General features: G+C 55.4%; 1 protein-coding gene across 21 annotated transcripts in view; it reads right to left on the bottom strand.

Annotated features, from left to right (window-relative positions):
- NCOR2 (nuclear receptor corepressor 2) overlaps positions 1-15452 on the bottom strand; it is a 237130-nt gene that overhangs the window by 148646 nt on the left and 73032 nt on the right. For 20 of the 21 annotated variants that reach the window (XM_061384552.1, XM_061384554.1, XM_061384548.1 and 17 more), the window contains 3 exons: positions 10890-11107; positions 3961-4088; positions 1755-1932 (listed from right to left, as the gene is read on the bottom strand). In XM_061384552.1, coding sequence (XP_061240536.1) covers positions 1755-1932; positions 3961-4088; positions 10890-10994 — 411 coding nt within the window. In that variant the 5' untranslated portion in view covers positions 10995-11107. Of the gene's footprint in view, positions 1-1754; positions 1933-3960; positions 4089-4786; positions 5246-10889; positions 11108-15452 lie in introns of those variants that run through there. The other variant, XM_061384557.1, reaches the window with a different exon arrangement.

The raw sequence follows: 15452 nt of genomic DNA, 5'->3' as shown, positions 1-15452 counted from the left end.
ACAGAGACAGAAGCAGAGACTGAGAAAGACTCACAGAAGGAGAGGAAGCACCCTGGGGCACTCTAAGAAGCAGAGTGATAAGCAGAAGGACTCACAGAGCCCCTGTCAGGCCCAGAGACCCTCAGAAAGACCCGCAGGCCTGAGGGCTTGGAGCCCAGTTCTGCAGAGCCATAAGGCAGGCAGCAGAGGCCTGATAGGGGCTGACCAGAGACCCGCACCAGCCAATTCTCCAGGCAGAGACAGATGTGAGCACAGGGGCATGGCCCACTCAGGGCTCTGGTACCTCTGGGAGGACATCAAGCCTCCCTGGTTATGGCGCTGTGTCCCCCGCCACATGCACCCCGCTCCCCTACTCCCCAAGACCCTCTTCAGGGAATAGCTTTTCCAACAGCAACATCCCTCCCAGGAGGCTGAGGGGTCTCGGAATCTAAGAGGAGGATGCCAGCAAGGGGATGGCAGGATGGCAGGCTCGAAGGGCCAGAGGGACAGCCCAAGGCGGGGATAGCATCCTGGGCAGACCTGGGCCACGTGGGCTTCAGGGCCCACTTCCCACATTCCAGTGACTGCCGGCGAGTGGCTCTCTCAGCCTGGGGTCCCCTATATAAAAGGTGATTATAGGAACTTCCCAAGTGGTCCAGCAGCTAAGACTCTGTGCTCCCAGTGCAGGGGGCGTGAGTCCAATCCCTAGTCAGGGAATTAGACCCCACATACTGAAACTAACGATCCCACATGCCACAACTAAGACCCAGCGCAGCCCAGTAAAAATATATACATTTTAAAAAGATGATCGCAGATCAGTCTTCATCCAACTGCGATGGCACAATGGAACTGACAGTCAGATGTACCCGGCCCACAGGCAGACTCCATCCGTGTTAGTTTATCATCATCATCATGACCAACCCAGGAACCCCGTTTCCTGCCAGTCCCCCTACTAAAGAACCTGCGTCAGCCTGAAATCTCACTATTCAATCCCATCCAGTGTCAGGCAGAGAAGAAGATCCAGCAGGTCCTAGTGGACCACCTCCCTCCCCTGGACTGGCTCCTAGTCCCCACCCACCCCACTGAGGCTGCAGTAAGAAGAGCACTGACCTCACTCAGCAGCTGGGCAGCCGTTAATGAGCTAACGTGTGTCCCCGCGGTCCTGAAAGACCATGACGACACCACTCAGCACGTGCAGAAAGGACATCCATCGTGCAGCCGGCCAAGGACAAGTGTGTCACCTGGCCACGGTCCCTGCTGCACCCTAGGCAGTGGCAGGGAAATGACAGCCTCTGAGGCAGCTGGCTGACCCTGGGAGACAGAAGCGTCTGAACCACTGGCTGCGATTCCTCCATTTAGATGGAGACCAGAAGAGCTTCTAGGGGTCGGTCCTGAGGTTCACTGGAATGGCAGAAAACCTCTCCCAGCAGCAAACTATGGGCGCTTTACCTATGCACATTCTCCTCCTCCATCTCAGCTGACTCTCTGATTAAAGAAGAGTGAAATGCAAGAGCCCTCCAGGGCACTATGGTCCCCAAGGGCGGGAAACACTTGGGGGCGGAAAATGGGGGTAGGGGAGATGTCCCTCTCCAGCCAAGAAACAGCCCACGGAGCCAAGCTCATCCCTAGACCCTCCTCTCGCTGCCCAGCCTCTGCACACCTTGTGCTCAGTCCCTCCTCCCAGCCTGACACACCCACCCAATTCCTTGCACCCCGCCCAATCGTAGCACCACCCAAATCCTTGGAGCCGCTCCCAGCTGGGAGCCAAGCCTTACCTTGGACAGGTCCTCAGAGCCCCCAGGCTGGCCAGCGGCCAGCAGGGGCGAGGGCCGTAGCATAGGGTCGGGCAGGAGCTCCAGGCGAGGGCGCTTGCTCTCCAGGAACTCCATCTCTGACTTGCCCAGCTCAGGCAGGTACGAGTGGGACTCAGGTCGCAGGTGAAGCTCCTGGGACCTGTTGGGGGGGGGCGGCGCACATGACATCACATCTGCTGCCCTCCTTGCTGAGAACGGCCATGAGCCACGCCCTCTTCCACCCTGCAAGGAGTGTCCATCTGCTCAAGGGCACACAGCGAGGCAGGACTCAAACACAGATTTGTCTTCCTCTGAGTCAGCATTAACTGACAATCTTTATAGCAAGAGAAGGTCCTGGTGACTGCCTGCTCCTTGAGTGTGGTCCCCAGAGCAGTAGCATCAGCCCCTCTTGAGGCTGATTACAAATACACAATCTTTTGAGTCCTATCCCAACCTGCTGAATCTGACTCTGCATTGAAACAAGATCCTGGGTGATTCATAGGGAAAGTCTGAAAAACACTGTGGGTCTAACACAGATGTTAACACACGTGATGCTATTTGCACATCACTCACCCAGAGCAGATTATCACTAGTCTATCCCAGCACTCTGGCTGTTCAACCTGGCCTTGCCCTCTTCTCAACTCAGCCTAGCAGTCTTACGCAGAGATAGGAGCTGTCCAGCCTAATCACTTGTGACTAATTCTCCTTAACCCTCCTCCCTAGTGGACCGAGAAGGAAACTGGCTCAGAGAGGTCATGGCCTTGCCTGAGCACACACAGCAGACCCAGGACTCCTAGCGTCCACCTCCAGCCACTGCTGCTGACCAGAGAGTCCAAATGCTGCCCCTGCTGAAATGCTTTTCAGGTTCATATTTTTTTCCCCCAATAAACTCAGAATAAGAATCCAGATGCATTTCCCCATCCTCAGGCCCTGCCTGATCTGGCCCCTGTTCACCTTGCCTGCTGCATTCCTGGCCCAGGGCCTTTGCACTGGCTAAGCTGGACCACAAACACACACCAGCTCTTTCCATGTTAGTTCTTCTCCTTCCTGTCTTAGTGCCCGGGGCATCTCCTCCTAACAGCCATCTCCCTGCCCAGCAAAGCTCGAAACCCTCCCATTGGTTTCTGTGAAGTTTACCCTCTAGATCCCTAATCACCTGTTAACCCCAGCCACCCGACCTCCTTGCCTCTCTGGAACAGTCCAAGGACATTCCCCTCTCCAGGCTTTTGCACATGCTGTTCCCTTCACCTGAAATGCCTTCACCCTGCTCTCCGAATGGCTGGTCACCCCACTCTCCAAATGGCTCTCTGAATGACTGGCTACTTAGTGCCAAGTGTCTCTCCCCTGAGAGGCCTTTGCCAGCCACTCCAGCCAAATAGCAGCCCTTCCCCGCCCAGTAGGAAATAAGTCGCCTGCCCCATTTTAAAGTCATCCTGGGTGTTTGCTGTATGTCCCCTGCTAAGACCATGGGCTCCCTGCAGGCAAGGCTGTCTGTCTAGGTGCCTGTGGGCAGCCACAGCCTATAATAGTTCATCACGTGTTAGAAGCTCAAGACTCTCAAGAGTTCCCTGGTGGCCTAGTGGTTAAGGTGAACCTGCGTGGCCCAGGTTCAGTCCCTGGTTGGGAACTGAGATCTCATAAGCCACAAGGCACAGCAAAAAATAAAAAGGCTCAGGACTCTTAGCAATGAGTGCTATTACTGTCTCAGGCATCTTCAGGCTCTCTCAGGGCTCTGGCCTGTCCTGACAGCCTCAGCCCTGGCCCTGCTGGGTCCCCACCTGCCACGTGGCCTGCTCCCGCCCACCTGGATTTCACAAAGGCAAGGCAGGCCCAGAGGACCTCGTCTGCCAGCTGAAGGATGGAAGAAGACTCAGAGAAAAAGGGATGATGACAAAGATGGGAGGGAGGGGGAAGGGAGCTCCCTGTGTGAAGCCAGCTGCAGGCACATGCCTCCAAATCAGCAACCCAGCCCTGCTCCCCCACTTGTAGGTGGTCATCCCCTTCTGCCTGGGCCACACACCCAGGGACCCCTGCAGGCCCACAGCGGGAAGTCCGAGGGGCCACGTGGCTCTTCCCTGCCCATCTCCAGCCCTGCCCCAGTCACAGGCTGACACACCTCCAAGAGCTCCCCACCAGCACAGGCCTCCACTTCCCCATCTGAGCAATGGATGTGCAAGCCCCTACTCACCTTTCATTCCCGGGCTGAAATTCAGACAGCAGGGAGGGCCTCCTTCGCTGGGGCTGGATGATGGAGCCAGGCGACAGGTGAGAGGTGTAGTCACGGGGGTGGTGCGGATATTCGAGCAGCCCAACATCCTGCAGCAGAAGACAGGCCAATGAGCGCCCACCCCACTGTGGTGCGACCCACACAGCGACCCAGGCCCAGAGCCCCCTGCCCGGTGCTGCTCCTCCACCCGGGGAGCCTCCCACGTCCTCTCCCAGCCCTCAGTCCCTGTCCTGCCAGAAGGCATTCCTGGGGCCAGTGGCCACCAAGAAGTGACCCGTTCAGCTAAAGGGCGCCCCACCCTGTCCCAATCTCCCAGTCCTGCCGTCTTTCCCTATGAGACGACCAAGCCCATGTGTTAGCAGAGAAAACCGGAGAAAGGCACAACCTGCGTGTCTGTCTCCAGTGCAGGAGACACAGCAAGACATGGGTCAGGGGAAGTGGGTGACGCAGCAAACAACTGACAGTCTGCAAGGCTCAAATACCAGGTTCCAAAACAAAGCACCAACGTGGGAGTGCCCCGTTTGCAGAGAGAAAACCCACACACGTGTGTCGCATACACAGGCACAGTTCAAAGTCAAAAGGATAAACTCCAGGCAAAACCCTCCTTCTTCAGTAATGTGCCATCATCACCCATTATCATCTGGGGGAAAACAAAACACTAACGAATTAGATGTGCTCCGATTAGCAACTACACGCTGACTGGAGACACATTAAAATGTTAAAAAAAAGAAAGATTGAAACAAGAAGTCTTTCAAAGGAGAAAACAGGACAGGCTTCCTACTCGTACCAGTCCAAATCGATTACTTCTGTCTGCCAAGAACATTCACGCTGTGGGTGGCAATCAGCTAGTGATGTCTGGCAAGAGTAAGGCTTGGGAAAGCGTGGGATGGTAGGTGATTTATTTTCTTCTTGGCACCTTTCTGAATTCTCCCAATCTTCCATAAAAATCTAGTCATTCTTTTGCTGTCTGGCTTATTTTTTTAAAAGCTGTTATTTCTGCAAAGAGAATTAGATGATACCACGTAGGTGTGTTGGGAATGGATGTGTTTCAGACCCTCCAAAACAACAGCATGTAAGAGGCTGGGAGGCTGGGAAGCTGGAGGGGATGAGTAACTAGAATCAAGAGGGATCCTGTCAACTTCAGAGGCTGGAAATGTTGAGGGAAGGGCCTTCCTGGGCAGCCCAACGTGGAAGCAAGAAGCTACAAGGCCTCAGGCTAGAGGTAAGTGTCCATCACTCAAACCCTCTGAGCCTCAGTGTCTTCACCATTAAAATGGATGCCTGAATTCCCTGGTGGTCCAGTGGTTAGGACTCTACTCTTCCACTGCAGGAGCAAGGGCTCTCTAGTCCCTGGCCAGGGAACTGAGATTTCCGCGTGCCACATGGCGTGCAAATAAAAGAAAACTGAAATGGATGCTTGACCTGGACTGAAGGAGGCCTCTGTGCCTCCAACCACAAATCCCCCTTAGCTCTCCAAGGATTTCCCTCAAGGCTGACGGCAGCTTCCAGGAGGCAGAGGAGGGCTCGGCCTCCCCCGAGCTTCCCCACACTCCAGGATGTCCACCAGGTGCTCTCAAAGGGGGAAGTAGAAAGGGCTGGGGGGAGTGGGTGGCAGCCTCTGGGATCCCACTGGCGAGGCTGCCAGGCACGGATCTGGTGTGCACACGCGCGCCGAGGTGTGAGAAGAAATCAGCAAGCGCTGCAGTCTGCCAGGAGGAAAATTCCCTCTCACACAAAAGCAAAATGAACAAAGCCACAGAAAGACAGACAGTCCAGTCCCTCGGGAGAGGGCCCGGGCAGGATGGCGTGCCGACCGCCGCCAACTGAGGCGGAGAAAGGCACGTGGCGCCTGGGGCCCCTGAGGCAGGGGCATGGGGCGACCACTGCATGAACCCTTCTGGCCTCAGTTTCCCAGTTTAAGAGTCAAGCAGGATGAGCTTAGAGCACAGTCCCTCCAAAGACCATCTTGGGGGCCACCCACATTGATCTCTACCCTAGGGCTCTGAGTCCAGGGACCCCAGAGGGTGCCTCGATCTTTATGGAAAGGAAAGAACTGGGGAGACCCCAAGAGAGGCTGAAGGTGAGACTCATTGTGATCCTAGGAGCCTGAAGACACCAGGCACGCTGGCTGGAACCCTCCAGACACGTCTCACAACATGAGAACCCTCCACGTGTTTCAAACCATTCCAGCCCCGCCCGCTGCCCCCATACATGTATGTGGCCCAAGCGGGCTCCTGAGTCCGTGACCCTTGGTCTGGAAGGAAGCGCTGAAGATGAGCAGATTCAGATCCTTCTTGAGAGCCTGTTGACAGCACCGCAGCATCTGAGCGCATGTCCGGCACAGTCCTGCCGGCCTCGGCCTAAACCCGTCCTCACGCCCGCAAACTGGGTCACATGCAGAAGGCCCATGTATCCGTTTGTGACAAACTGGAAATGAAACAGACCGATCCTTCCCACAGAGAGCCTGATAAGCACTGATCTGGGGCCAACAAGGCCCAAGGCCAAAGCCAGGCTCGGCCTGTCTCATCAAGTGTCACTGGCACACGGCCACAGCCACTCCAGTACGTGTTGGCTGAGCTACTTTTCGCGCTGGGACAGCAGCAGCCACGAGTCATTGTGACAGAGACCGCATGGCCCGAGAAGTCTGAAATATTTACAGAGAAGGTTTGCCAACCCCTCCTCTGGAGGAAAAGCCTGCCGTGTACCCTGGGGGCCACTCGGAAAAGGATGCTAACGGGCACGTTGTTGTCATGACAGCAGCAGCATCAGTCATCAACACAGCACTGTATCAGTCACGCTAACCTACCCAGGCGTTGTGCGCAGGCCTCAGCACATGTCAACTAACTTGATCCTCAGAGGCTTAAAGAAGCTACCTGCGATGCAGGAGACCCAGGTTCGATCCCTGTGTCAGGAAGATCCCCTGGAGAAGGGAATGGCTACCCACTCTAGCGTTCTTGCCTGGAGAATTCCATGGACAGAGGAACCTGGAGGGTTACACTCCATAAGATTGCAAAGAGTCGGACACGACTGAGTAACACTTTCAGAGGCTTATGACTACCCTCACCCAACAGACAAGAGAAACTGAGGCAAGGGGTGGTCAGGCCACTAAACTAGAGTTTCACAGCTAGGACATCACTGAGGCAGGACATGAATGCAAGGGGTTTAGCTTGAGACCCTGTGCACTTAAACACCCTTCTAACACTAAGGCACAGAGAGATTAAGTAACTTGTCCAAGGCCACACAGCAGGAAGGAGTGGCACTGGGATTCAGACCCTGTGTCTTTGGGCTTTAATGCATTCATTCAGCTCAAGGCTTGAAGGAACTTAAGAGAGCTCAAGAGGTCCCAGGGGACCTGAGGGAGACAGCAGAATCGAGGTGGCTTGTAGAAAGCAGGAAAAGAGACAAGAAGGGGAGAATGTGTTGGGACCCTCAATCCTGGGAGACCGTCAGACTCCAAGACCCTCGGGGGAAAATGTGGGGTCCTGATACTGTGGGGGAGGAAAGCCAAGACCACAGAGATGGTGAGAATAGGACACAGAGAGGTTGTGTGGGAGGAGCAGCTGGGACTGAGCAGGCCACGTGCACAGCACTATGGAGAGAGGCTCTGAGCGTGCCTGACGCCAGACCGGAGAAGTACACTTGAATTAAGCCCTCCACCTGAGCCAGGCATAACACAGCAGGCGGCCTGGAGATGACGTAGGTCGAAGCACAGGCCAGCAGAGGAGGCTGCTCCCAGCCCCCTCTCAGAATCCAGGCCCTCTTCAGTCTCCCGCCAGCCTCCCAGGAGGAAAGAGAGAACCGCCATGTGCAGACACGGCCCTGGGCACCTTGCAGACATCTGCCGGTGATGCTCAGACCCACAACAGCCATATCACAGATGGGAAAACTGAGCCTGCCCCACGCAGCCCAATGTCACTCAGCAAGTTGGGAGGGACAGGAATCAAAGGCACATCTGGGCATTCTTGCCCTGCCCCTCATCCCAGCATCCCTGCCTCAACTATTGTACAAGGCGCTGGGACCCTGGGTCCCCATCTGGCCCTTGAACCGGACATTTGTCTCTCTGTGCCTTTATTCCCCTTATCCTTCACCATTTGTCTTTCAAAGACTCGGGGTGGAGGAGGGAATTCTCAGAAACTCTGTACAATGGCCTGACAGTAAGGGGTTAGGGGCTCAGGGCTGCAGGGGGACCCCCAGATTACAGTCCCAATGCTCACCTCCCACCTGCCAAAGAAAAGCCCTGGACATATGCCTGGGAGAGCAAGACCCCACCACCTGCCCTGGACACCCAGAAATCTTGCTTTTAAAGCCTTCCCAGTAACAAGCAGGGGCCCGCAGCTGGGCCGCCCCAGCGCCAGGCAGGGTGGTCAGGAAGCGGGGCCCCACTGCGGTCACCACACAGGATAAGGATGCCCCACCTCGTAGCTGTCCAGGGCCCCGCCCACGCACGGCCTCAGCCTCCTGCCCGGAGGAAGTGACCACTTGGTTCTGCCCAGCCACACCCTGCATCACTGGCAGTCCAGCAGGAAAAACAGAAAGTGTCTGAGATCAGGTGGTGACTCCAAAGGACTGCAAGAGGGCCGAGCTGGGGCAAAGGAAAGGTGGGATGGCAGGATGGCAGGGCCATGCGGACTCAAGGACTCACCCAGGGGGTGGGGTGGGGGGGGGAACCTCCCTGAGGGGGAAGGGGGAGGGTCCCCAAGGGGAAGGGGGAGGGGAGGGCCCCCGCCCCCCGCCAGGCAGCTCTAATGACGATGACAATTTTGCAATTGGACACATGTGCCATAATGCTGTTCCACAGATCATCACGTTTCATCCCCAGGAGAAACCAGGCAACAGATGCTCTCATTACCCCATTTTATGGATGAAAAACCAAGACTCAGAAGCGTTACATAACCCATCCTATTTGCTCACCTGCAAAATGTTCACCCTGGAGCAAGGGCAACTGTATACACAAAGAGCATAAACAAAACCCTCGCCCTAGGGACTTCCTTGGTGGTCCAGTGGCTACGACTTCACACTCCCAGTGCAGCGAGCCTGAGTTCGATCCCCAGTCAAGGAACTGGATCCCACATGCTGTAACTAAGACCCGACATAGCCAAATAAATAAATACTTAAAAAAACAAAATAAAGCTTGTCCTGCAAGCACTCAGTGGATGAGAACACTTATTTTTGCTGTTGTGATCATGACAAAGCTGATGATGATACATAATAATAAATGATCCCCAGGAGCATAGTCCTGGGCCCTGGGCACACAGTAGGTGACCAATAAACAGAAGCATCTTTTTCACAGGGGCTCAGAGTCCTTCCCTGGTGGCTCAGTGGTAAAGAATCTATCTGCCAATGTGAAAGATGCAGGTTCAATCCCTGGTCTGGGAAGACCCCCTGAAGGAGGACATGGCAACCCACTCCAGTATTCATGCCTGGAAAATCCCACGGACAGAGGAGCCTGGCGGGCTACAGTCCATGGGGTCACAAACAGTCAGACACCATTTAGCGACTAAGCATGCATACACACAGAGTCCTGAAGCTGAAGCCGACTCTGCCTCCTCACAGTGATTGAACCTGAGGCCTATTATTTAACCTCCCAGCCTCAATCTCCTCGTCTGCACAATGGGAGGATAACGTGAGGTGCTCTTTCATTAGGTTGTTTGTGAGAATTCGACCACTCCATCCAGAATGTGCCTGTTGACCACAGCCAGCTCTCAAAAGCATCTTGGGGCCCAAATTCTCAAGAGGCCCTCAGGCTGGGTCAGTGGGCTCATATGCAAAAACATCTCGATCACGGAGGATGGAAAAGCCCTCCCATGCCATTTCCTTTCAGCGTCTCAGGAGGAGGGACCACGCCACCCGAGAAGAACACACACAGCATGTACAAGCCGGGGCCAGCACAGCCAGCTTCAACCCCGGCTGTGACTGCAGATCCTCACAGTCCCTCGCTGAGTAGCTAGGAGGTCCAGCAGGTGACGCCCAGGACTCTGAGGGCCCTCTGGCAAGCCCCTGAAGATGCGGTATATAGTAAGTGCCCAATAAGTGCCAACAGAGCAGAACCAAAGCTCATCCTCGGCGCCACAGGCAGCTACAGGTGAAGTCAGGAAAGGGGGCCCCCACTAGGAGCTGGACAGAGTCGGGTGCCACTCAGCAAAGCTGATCAAGGAGACTTCTCTGGTGGTCTAGTGGTCAGGATTCTAGGCTTCCAGTGCAGGGGGCTTAGGTTTGATCCCTGGTTGGGGAACTAAGATCTCACATGCCACATGATATGGCCAAAAATGTTTTTAAAAACCTGACCAAGGTCATATCTGCTCCCTCCCCAGCAGGCTACCACCCCCAACATTGGGGCAGCTCTCCCATGAGCAGAACCAACCCCCTGGACCTCCCCCCCCATCGCTGCCCCGCTCATATCAGAGATTCAGAGAATGACACGTGCTGGCCTTGTCATCTGGAAGCTCTGAGCATCACTCAGTGAATAGGTTCCAGGCCCTGAGGATTGAGGAGGGGAGGGTCTGCGAGCCACAGCCCCCAGGAAGTCACTTCAATCCTAAAGCAGGGGAGCCTGGTTGAGGCTGGGCCGACAGTGTATACAGCAGAAGCTCCACATCAACAAGCAAACCCCACAGCAGACCCAGAGGCAGGGATCGCAGCTCAGCCTGGCCCTGGGCTCCACCTTCCCAGCTTTAAAGTGGGAGCTAAGAGATTTTCCCAGATGTCCCAAGGCCTGGCAAGGCCACAGATGTCAGTGGTATCTGCCCTGTCACCCCACTTCCCCACGGGGACAGTGAGCCCTGGCTGGACACCATCGGAGCCACACAAGCGCCAACTCCAGGGAGAAACAGAAACCCAGTGACAAAAGAAAACTCCAAAGGTGACCCCAGGCGAACATCCGTGCCCCTTACCGTGTGCGGCCGGGCGATCTGAACAGGGTAGGAGATGCCGTGGGGCGGGTAGCGGGGCTCGGCGGCCCGCCATGTCTGTGCCACAGGCTGCGTAGATCCCGACATGGTGGTGGGCGTCCAGAGAGGCTCTTGGGCCCCTGTAATCTCCCTCTCAATGGTCAACAACGATTACAAGCCAGTCTTCGTCATCTGCTTGCAGACCACCCTGTCCCAGGCACCTGTGAGAACAGAAAAGAAAGCAAGATCAGCCATGGGGCAGCTGCTCCTGGCAGACCTTGGAGGGGCCCCAAGTCCTTCCTGTGGCCCCTGTGAGGGAGCGAGGGCAGACAGGGGTCTTCCAGGACCCTCCTCCATGCCACTGGCATGCTCCCTGCCCACTGACAGCAGAGGGAGACACCAAGTGGTGTTTGAGGCCCCTCCAAACCACAGGCCAGGCCAGCAGCTGCCGCACACGCCACGTGGATGACAGTTGTGCCCTCCCCCACTGCTAAGGTGCTTGCTCAGCAGGCATGGGAACCCCAACTCTACAAGTGCTGCCCTACCTCACTTATGGCCCCCAAGCACTCTCAGCCCACCCAACTGCACCCCGTGGAACCCCAACTCTGCGGACACGGCCCTCACCACCCCTGTGGTCCCCAAGAACTCTCAGACCACCCAACCTCACCCCCATAGAACCTTAACTCTGCAGACACTGACCCCACCACCCCAACGGCCCCCTAACACCCTTGACCCACCCAATCTCACCCCAAGTCCTCTGTCACTTTGAGTCACCAGGGCAAAGTTCCCCAAAAGCACCTGGCAGCTCAGTCCCAGGAGGGGACAGGTCCACACGAGCTTGGGGGGACGGTGGTGAACAGGGTCAGCTCGGGAAGAACGCAGGTCACAGTGTGACCACGGGCAGAGCTGGGCCTGCCTGGGCCTCCTGGTGACCCTCGGGTGGGGGAGTGTGACACCGCGATGGGGGACAGGACAAATGTGAGGTTGGCCGGGATGTGAGCTGAGAGCGAGGGCACTGGGAACCCAAGGGCCACATTGGGGAAACAGCCGAGGACACGGCCCCAAGGGGGCCCCAGGCGGCTCCTGGGGGCCAGGGGAAGGATAGCCTCCGCAGGGGAGAAACCACGCCTGTGTCCGCAACGGAAGGAATCTCAAGAAACAGTCCACTGGCTTTCCAGATGGAAAAACTAAGACTCAGAAAGAAGAAAGGACTCCAGGCAAGAGAGCAAGAGAGCCTGTGGCCAGAAGAGGCCTTTGCCCAGGAATCTCTGGGGGGCCCCCCCTCTCCCCAGGCCCCTTCTCTCCCTTCTTTGCTGGCCACTGCTGCAGGCAGCCTCCCCAGGATTGTAACTGGTTCCTCCACGCAAGCCAGGATTGAGAGCCTGGCAGGTCCTGGGCCCCCTCCACACTGGGCCACTCTGAAAGGGGGTGTCCACTCAGAAACACCAGCACCACACACAGGAGGAAGAGGGTGGTTAACAGAACAGAAGGAAAGACCTGGGAGGTTGGGGGCAGCTTTGGTGATGTGGAATCTTCTGCTTGTCCCTGTAGCTAAGAGGACAGTGCCTTCTGAAAGGGGAAGGGAGGAAGACCATGGGTTGTTACATTTGTATTGTTTAAGAGCCAAATAAATCATACCCAACATCAAAAATAAAAGAAAAAGAGAAAAAGGGTGTCCATCAGGCCCCCACCAAGTGCAATGCCCCACTCACAGCCCCTCCTCAAAAGCTGAGGAAAATCCAAGATGGTGCAAGCGCTCAACACCTGGATGTCCCCAGGTAGGGCTGGGGTTGCACCTCACATGTACCCCCTCAGCTCCCTGAAATTTCATCACAATGTCCCTCATCACCCTGCCTTCCACTGACGACCATCCTTCTCCAAGGCCATGGACACCCCAAAACCCTCCACTGGTGCTCTGCCCACTGAAGATCTGATGTGGAGGGATGTTAAGAGGGAAGAAGGAGATCATGGTGGTCAGAAGAGGAACAAACCCCTCTCCCCTCCATCTGGGGGCCCTGACTGCTTCCTGCTCTCCACCCCCATCACCTGCTACAGTAGACTTGACTTTCCTTTCAGGAACCATCTTCCCTCTCCAGACTCCAGGAGTGATCACATGATCCAGGCCTGGCCAATCAGATCCCTGCTTCCCCTGGACCAATGATTGGCTCAGGGATTGGCATGTGACCCAATATGAGCCAATGAGAGTCGTTGGGTCTTGAGACTTTGAGAAGGAACCAGAAAGAGGCACTCTCCAATGGGGCTGTAAGCTAGGAGGATGAAACCTTGGGGGTCTTGTGGGGCCACTGCATGGCAGAAACCTATCCAAGAACATACCCCTAGACAGGCAAAAGTGAAGGGTGGCGAGAGAACAGTCGGGTCCTGATGACAGCCATGCCTGAAGGCAGCTCAAAGCTTGCTTCTTCATTCAGGGAAGTCAAGGCTCTCCTTCTATGCATTTTGCTTTGGCCAGCCCAACCTGGGTTTCTGCCACTTGCCATCAAAAGTTCTGACTCCTCCAGAGCACGAAGGAGTCTTGGAGCAGGCAACCTTTCCATCGGGTGCTGTCCAGCCTTCTACCGCTGCAAAGCCAAAGAATTCAGAGCCAAAACTGCCACCCTACAACCACTGTAGGAGAAAAGCCCACATGGACTTCTCCCAGCCATCGAGACAGGATAAACCGTGTAACTCTTAAGAACGTGGGAACAAGTCCCACCCAGCAAACAGGAGCTACTACGACTACAACCACTAGCACTGTCACTGCAGTAGCCGCAGCCCGGTGACAGCAATGTGGAAGGGAGACCAGGCACACCAAGAGCAATTTGGCATCTGTCCTGGAGCCCAGAGACAAGAGACTGGCCTCTGGAGAGGGGTCAGTTGTGGCCACCAGTGCTGGACCCAGTTCCAGAATTCCTTTTGTCCCAGCTTGTCACAAAGCCCAGCAGACCCTGGTGGTCCGATGCAGCAAAGCCAATTCTATCCCAGCTTCTCTCTGGGTTTTAAACCCAGAGAGGCCAGCACGAGGACGAGGCCAGCAGCTGGGCAGGTAGAAGTCAGTTCTGCTTGCCTTTCCTCCCAGAGCACCACGGGCAACTTCCAAATTGCTCTGTGGCTTTGCATTGCACAAGGTGGTGAGAAGTCTGATGTCCCCACAGCTTTTCTACCCTTCTCTGTCTAATGAAATGCCGACTAGGGATGGCAGCCCTGGACAGGTGCTCACATTGTGGACTGCACAAGGGCTCCAGAAGCCAGGGGAGTGACACCTTTTCAAACCAGCCCTGGAGAATCCCTGGCCACCCCCCCCACCCTCCTCAAGCCCAGCCTGGCTGGCTTCCCACTCCATCAACACAGAGCATCCACCACCAAGGGGCTGCCCACCCCTGCCACCCACCTGCCAAAGGCACTCCACCAGCTCCCTGGTCCAGCATCCTCAGATGCAGGTTGTCCCCAAAGCCAGGGGCCCCTTGGGGCCTCATGCTGCTTACACTCACCACGAGCTTATTTCAATAAGCTCAATTTCTATCCCTCCCAACCTCAGCCACATTTTTTTGCCAACTTGAAAAAAAAAATTTTTTTTAGGAGAATAAGTCTGGCAGCTCCTCAAAATGTTAAACATAGAATTACCGTATGACCCAGCAATTCCACTCCTAGGCATAGACCCAAAAGAATGGAAAACAGAGATTCAAACAAATCAGTGTACACGCACATATTCACAACACCACTATTCACTATAGTCAAAGGTGGAAACCACCCAAGGGTCCGTCAATGGACGAATGGATAAATCAACAGAACACAGTCTACCCCTATGATGGAGTATGATTCAGCTCTAAGAAGGAATGAAACACGGACACCCACCACAACGTGGATGGACCTTGCAAACAGGATGCTGAGTGACAGAAGCCAGACACGAAAGGACAAACACTGGATGATTCCACTGATGTGAGATGTCCAGAACAGTAAATCCACAGAGACAGAAAACAGGTTGGTGGTTGCCAGGGGCAAGGGGTGGGATGGAGGTGGGGAGGGTGCTGATAGATGTAAGGGTTACCAGGCAAGTTTTGAAACTAGATAAAGGTGGTGTTTGCATAACATCGGGGGATTAAGTTTTTACTTCATCAGCAATGTTGGGAGGTGCAGAACAAGAAAAAGTATACATTGCTTCACCAAAGACAAGGGTGCAGGGAGGACTTTCCTGGTGGTCTAGTGGCCAGGACTCCACGATCCCAATGCAGGGGGCCCAGGTTCGATCCCTGGTCAGGAAACTAGATCCCACATGCTGCAACTAAGAGTTTGCATGCCACAACTAAAGATCCCACGTGCTGCAACAAAGTTCGAAGATCTCACATGCTGCAACTAAGACCCGGCACAGCCAAATAAATTAACATAAAGACAAGGCGAGGAGAGGATGAGCGAGACCCATGGGGCAACGTGGGGGGTCCCCTGAATCTGGCCTTGGCTGAACGAGGTTCTGAGAACAGGATCCAGGTTAGAGCAGGAAAGCGATGCAGTGGCCCCAACACCACTGCAGTCCGGGGCTTTGGGGTCAGGAGGGGATGGTGGCATCCATTG

The sequence above is a fragment of the Bos javanicus genome, chromosome 17, assembly GCF_032452875.1.
Source record: "Bos javanicus breed banteng chromosome 17, ARS-OSU_banteng_1.0, whole genome shotgun sequence".
Classification (NCBI taxonomy): domain Eukaryota; kingdom Metazoa; phylum Chordata; class Mammalia; order Artiodactyla; family Bovidae; genus Bos; species Bos javanicus.
The sequence above is the reverse complement of the archived record's forward strand: the minus strand, read 5'-3'. Positions and strand labels throughout refer to the sequence as shown.